A 6,191-nucleotide genomic window follows, 5' to 3' on the forward strand; every position below is an offset into this window, starting at 1 on the left:
TCTCTCTGTTATCTCCGTGTGGGTGTCTAATCGCTATCTTAAGCTTATCATGTTAAAAACGGACCTCATCATCTCCCCTCCGTCTTACTCTACACCGACACCGGATTCCTCGCATGGAACAGATGACTCCACAATGACCCCGATACCCCAAGCTAGAGGCCTACGTGTCATACGTGCCCCTCCCCTTTCATTCCCCCGCATATTCAGCACCCCTTCAGATCATGTTATTTACCCCTCTGCGATATTGCTAATATACGTTCCGTCCTGATGGGACAATCCATCAAATTCTTACTCACGCGCTGATTATATCCCGAATACTGCAACATGCTGCTAGCTGGTCTACGGGGTAACTGAGAGGTGGAGATGACTTTCTTGCATATGTGGTTATATAGAGTAATAGGAGAATTTATAGGGAGTTGTTAAATGAAGCAGTAGAAGTTACATTATATGGAGCAGTTATATGGGGTAATAGGAGGAGTTATAGGGAGGGGTTATATTGGGAAATAGGAGGAGTTATAGGGAACGGTTATATGGGCTAATAGGAGGAGATATTGGGAGCATTTATATGGAGCAATAGGAGGAGTTATAGGGAGTAGTTATATGTGGAAATAGGAGTAGATATTGGAAGCGGTTATATGGGGTAATAGGAGGAGTTTAAGAAGCAGTAATATGGAACATAAGAAGTAGTTATAGGGAGCGGTTATATGGTTAATAGGAGGAGATATAGGGAGCGGTTATATGGAGTAATAGGAGGAGATATAGGGAGAGGTTATATGGGGTAATAGGAGGAGTTATAGGGAGCGGGTATATGGGGTAATAGGAGGAGTTATAGGGAGCAGTTATATGGGGTAATAGGAGGAGTTATGGGGAGAGGTTATATGGAGCAAATATGAGTTAAATGGATCCAAATAGTCACAATGACTACTTTCATTTTATTTTACATTAAATATCAATTTTATTTCACAATTTCAAATTAACCAAGTACGAACGTCCAACTAATTTGGGCCCTAAAAGATCTGCATCTCCAACTATCTCCACCAGATATATTTAGAGACGTCGCTGGTTTAACCCTTCGCCCCACCCCCCCAAAGACCTTCCCGATTTAATGTCGACCAACTGGAGACCCTTCATGGGGAAGCTGAGAAGAGAGAAGACTCAGGTGCTACAGCAGGTGAACATGACATCATTGAGGGCCGTGTCATCTCCGTCTCCTTGGTTTGACTCCACCCTGGTCTGGATGCCACAGATCCCTATTTCGCAGGACAGGCTCCAGGGTCCGTATGTCCCCCACGAGAGTCCAGATCCCTCTAGTATCGTTTCGTCTGAGCACTTAAACATGATGTTGTTGGCGGCGGTGTCGTCACCGTCCCCCTGAGGTGGCTCTACTCTCAAGTTGAAAGCGATGAGGTTGCCGTTGGGACACCGCACAGGGGTGGTCCATGAGCCCCACCTGAGAGAGAAGAAGGAGGACGTGGTTAGTGGTGAAGAGGAAACTTCCTAGGTGCTTTTGCAAAGGAGACCTGACCTGTAGGACGGGCACAGGACTTTAGGGGAGATATAACCAATTATCTATATAGTGTTATAACTCCTGTCCTACGTCCTTCAGGGGAGTAAAGGGCATCTCTAATAGGGTGAGAGTAAAGGGGATCTCTAATAGGGTGAGAGTAAAGGGGATCTCTAATAGGGTGAGAGTAAAGGGGATCTCTAATAGGGTGAGAGCAAAGGGGATCTCTAATAGAGTGAGAGTAAAGGGGATCTCTTATAGGGTGAGATTAAAGGGGATCTCTAACAGGGTGAGAGCAAAGGGTATCTCTAATTGGGTGAGAGTAAAGGGGATTTTTAATCTATAAAGTGGTATTCCCCCCCCCCCTTAATCTCCTGGTGATACCCCTCTCTATATATTCGAATACCTTGCTATCCTTCCAGCTGCCTTAATTTCCCTCCCTATATACCTCAACATGTTGCTGCCCTCGGAACTCCCTTATACACCCCTCCTTATAAACCCCAAAATCCTGTCATCATACTATATGCTTGGCAAACTCTGCACATGTGAAGAAGAGACCTGTGAGGTTTGACAAGCTCTGTACATGTGAAGAAGAGACCTGGGAGGTTAGGAAAGCTCTGCACATGTGAAGAAGAGACCTGTGAGGTTTGGAAAGCTCTGTACATGTGAAGAAGACACCTGTGAGGTTTGGAAATCTCGGCACGTGTGATGAAGAGAACTGTGAGGTTTGGAAAACTGTAGATAATGTTATGTGAGGCTCACCTTCCTTCAGTAGACTGGATTGTTTTTTCCCAATTGTTTTTGTTGTTAACACAGTACAGCTGGATCGCATTCAGAGCCGTATCATTCCCCTTCCCCTGGTTCCCTTCCACCTGTATCAGGAAGATCAGTTACAATGTATCCATCTCATATATAACTACTCATAACCCCTCAACCAATTAAACATGTCCCTGTCATTCGGTCACTTTGGCCCTTTGTGGGGCTGACCCTTTAACCCATTAAACACGTCCCTATCATTAGGTCACTTTGTACCTAAGTGGGACTGACCCTCTAACCCATTAAACACGTCCCTGTCATTAGGTCACTTTGCCCCTACGTGGGACTGACCCTTTAAGCCATTAAACATGTCCCTGTCATTAGGTCACTTTGCCCCTAAATTGGGCTGACCCTCTAACCCATTAAACCCATCCCTGTCATTAGGTCACTTTGGCCGTAAGTTGGACTGACCCTCTAAACCATTAAACACGTCCCTGTCATTAGGTCAATTTGCTCCTACGTGGGACTGACCCTTTAACCCATTAAACCCATCCCTGTCATTAGGTTACTTTGCCCCGACGTGGGACTGACCCTTTAACCCATTAATCCCTGTCATTAGGTCACATTGCCCCTACGTGGGACTGACCCTTTAACCCATTAAACACGTCCTTGTCATTAGGTCACTTTGCCCCTTCGTGGGACTGACCCTTTAACCCATTAAACACGTCCCTGTCATTAGGTCACTTTGCTCCTAGGTGGGACTGACCCTTTAACCCATTAAACACGTCCCTGTCATTAGGTCACTTTGCTCCTAGGTGGGACTGACCCTTTAACCCATTAAACACATCCCGGTTATTAGGTCACTTTGCTCCTAGGTGGGACTGACCCTTTAAACACAGAGATTATAATAGGGGCCAGTGGCGTAACTAAAATTTGAAAGAGCCTCCCCTTCGCATACCCACGCTCCCCCTCTCATCCCCACCCTCCCCCTCCTATCCCCACCCTCCCCCTCTCATCCCCACCCTCCCCCTTTCATCCCCACTCTCCCCCTCTCACCCCCTGTCATTAGGTCACTTTGCCCCTATGTGGGACTAACCCTTTAACCCATTAAACACGTCACTGACCTGACCATATAATTTACCTATGTTGCTTCTCAGATTAATCCTAATTGTGGGATATTAGAACGAGGGGGCTCTTTATGGGGTTACAGGTAACACTTCACATTAGGGAACAGACCTAAATGGGGTAAGAAGGCAGCAGTGGGGGCAGAACGGAGTTGTGGGGCAATTCTTAGACTGCTTTGATTTCTGACTCAGGGACCCCCTTCTTCCCGACTTACAGGCCCTGGTATGGGGCATCGGATGTCAATAATTGAGATATCTGCCCCCCATATCTGGGCCAGAAACTCGGACCAACTGGGGGGTGATATAGTGAGGTTTGGGATTTAGGGGATAATGGGAAAGCAAAGGGGATTTCTAATAGGGGGAGTAAGGGGGATTCTAATAGGGGGAGTAAGGGGATTCTAATAGGGAGAGTAAGGGGGATTCTAATAGGGAGAGTAAGGGGGATTCTAATAGGAGGAGTAAGGGGATTCTAATAGGGAGAGTAAGGGGGATTCTAATAGGGGGAGTAAGGGGGATTCTAATAGGGGGAGTAAGGGGGATTCTAATAGGGGGAGTAAGGGGGATATCTAATAGGAGAGTGAGGGGGATTCTAATAGGGAGAGTAAGGGGGGTTCTAAAAGGGGGAGTAAGGGGGATTCTAATAGGGGAGTAAGGGAGATTCTAATAGGGGGAGTAAGGGGGATTCTAATAGGGGGAGGAAGGGGGATTCTAATAGGGGGAGGAAGGGGGATTCTAATAGGGGGAGTAAGGGGGATTCTAATAGGGGAGTAAGGGAGATTCTAATATGGGGAGTAAGGGGGATTCTAATAGGGGGAGAAAGGGGGATTCTAATAGGGGAGTAAGGGGGATTCTAATAGGGGAGTAAGGGGATTCTAATAGGGAGAGTAAGGGGGATTCTAATATGGGACGTATAAAGGGGATATAACGTAGTGGGAGACTAAAGAGGATTTCTCATAGGGTAGAATAAGTGGGATGATTAATAGAAGGAATAAGGGGGGTTATGATTGGGGAGAATACGTGAGATTTCTAATAGGGGGGAGAGATAAAGGATTTCTATCAGGGGGATAGTACGGGGGATTATTTAAATAGGTAAAACAATGGCCATTACTGATAGGGAGAGTAAAAGGATTTATATTAGGGAATGTAAGGAGATTTCTCATAGGGAAAAGGGCGAGGGAGAGAAAAGTGAGGTTAAAAAGTGAATTTGCAATAAGGGAATTAAAGAGGAATGTAATATTTCCTATATATAGGGGACTATGCACTAAGCAGTGATAAGCAGCAGAAATAAAGTAAAGAAATCTTGCACTCACCCCTGCCAGGCTGCCACGATGAAAGCCGTCCTCATCATTATGTGTCCATGTCCTCCGTTGCCACAAACAACACAGTGCATAAAAAAAAGACAATCTAATGTCCCCTAACCCCTTAATCACCTTAGCGGTTAGTAACCATGGTAGTAATTAAGGGGTTAGCCTACCATCTGCCACTACCCACCCACGAGGCCTAACCACCCTCCCCAGGCAACTACCCTTCACCCATTCATTGGTACAGTGGGTACATCATGCTCATATAATACGAGCATGATTTATTTACCACTATAGCAAGAAATTGTGAAGGAATTAAAAAACAGGCCAAAATAAAACACCTTACATTGCAAAATAAAACACATCACATGGCTAACTAAATGCATAACAACTGCCAATAAAACAATTGAATGGCACAGTGGGTACATCATGCCCATATAATATGGGCATCATTAACACTATGCCAGTCAATGGTCAACCTATTGGGTGCATCGTCCCCATCACACAGGGGGGTCTATGCACAAAGCAGTGATACTGTAAGGGGTTTTTAAGTGAGATAAATGCCTTATGGTGCAAAATTGCGTGCAGCGCGATTCACAAAGCAGTGATAACACTGCAGTATCGCGCTTATAAGGCTTTTTATCACCAAAACACAGTCATTGATAAAAAAATTGCGCCATAAATTGTGCCATAACGGCATTTATCTCACTTAAAAACACTTACTGTATCACTGCTTTGTGCACAGCCCCCATAGTGTCTAATATGGACAATGAAAGGGGGTTATCTAATACGTGGGGAGGGAGTATCGGCTACTTCTAAATACAGAGAGTAAAAGTATAAATCACAGTTATAAAGGAGATTTTTGCAGTAATTAGCTGGCCTCTGAAGTAGTCCTGGCATTTGACTGCGCCTGCAAAATTAGATTGTAAGTTCTGCGGGGCAATTTATATATTTTGCCATCAAAATCCCATATACAGAAGCACATACATTGCCATGCAAGAAATCATATTCTTATTACTGTATATATTTATCTCACCTTGAGAGAGAATCCTCTGGCATGGCATCCGACGCGACACATTTCAACTGGCCCCCATTCACCCAATTCCCCTCCGTTGGAGACACTGATGACATTTTTAGAGTTCCCTTGTCCTACTGAGAAGAGAGAGAGGAGGAGGAGGGATGAGACAACCTGGAACATCATGGTGGGGTCTTGAGGAACTCAACTGGAGATGTCAAGATATGTCAACGGTGAGAAAAACTTCGGCAATGTAATAATCGGGAATCAGGTTTGCCGTTCAAATCAGCAATCTTTATTTCTTCAATCAGCTCAGCGATTCGGCAAGGATACAGCATACAAAATACTTCTATTCAAGGTGGCATGTATCTGAGAAGGCAGTGGCGTATCCTGCGACAGCTACATTTTATACCCTTGGATCGAAGAGATATACATCACTGTCTCAGCCAACTAAATGACGTACTTGTTTACATACTTGTTTTTCTGTTGTT

The 6,191-nt window shown here is 45.0% G+C and overlaps 1 protein-coding gene across 1 annotated transcript; it reads right to left on the bottom strand.

Moving 5' to 3' along the window:
- Positions 1–912: 912 nt before the first annotated feature.
- On the bottom strand, positions 913–5,981 carry LOC142470877 (vitelline membrane outer layer protein 1-like). Its single transcript, XM_075577678.1, has 3 exons — positions 5,722–5,981; positions 2,267–2,376; positions 913–1,450 (listed from the first exon to the last, which is right to left on the bottom strand). The coding sequence occupies exons 1-3, from the start codon at positions 5,884–5,886 to the stop codon at positions 1,156–1,158; spliced, it is 570 nt and encodes a 189-aa protein (XP_075433793.1). The 5' UTR covers positions 5,887–5,981; the 3' UTR covers positions 913–1,155.
- Between the last annotated feature and the right edge of the window lie 210 nt (positions 5,982–6,191).

This window comes from Ascaphus truei, chromosome 20 (genome assembly GCF_040206685.1).
Source record: "Ascaphus truei isolate aAscTru1 chromosome 20, aAscTru1.hap1, whole genome shotgun sequence".
In the NCBI taxonomy this organism is placed as follows: Eukaryota; Metazoa; Chordata; class Amphibia; order Anura; family Ascaphidae; genus Ascaphus; species Ascaphus truei.

What these genes read in the sequence shown, in the direction of transcription:
- LOC142470877 (XM_075577678.1), bottom strand. Translation starts at nt 5,886, where the DNA reads ATGATGTTCCAGGTTGTCTCATCCCTCCTCCTCCTCTCTCTCTTCTCA. An exon ending in CCAGAGGATTCTCTCTCAAG is followed by an intron (nt 2,377 to 5,721) that starts GTGAGATAAATA and finishes TTCCTGATACAG; the next exon opens with GTGGAAGGGAACCAGGGGAA. An exon ending in ATCCAGTCTACTGAAGGAAG is followed by an intron (nt 1,451 to 2,266) that starts GTGAGCCTCACA and finishes CTTCTCTCTCAG; the next exon opens with GTGGGGCTCATGGACCACCC.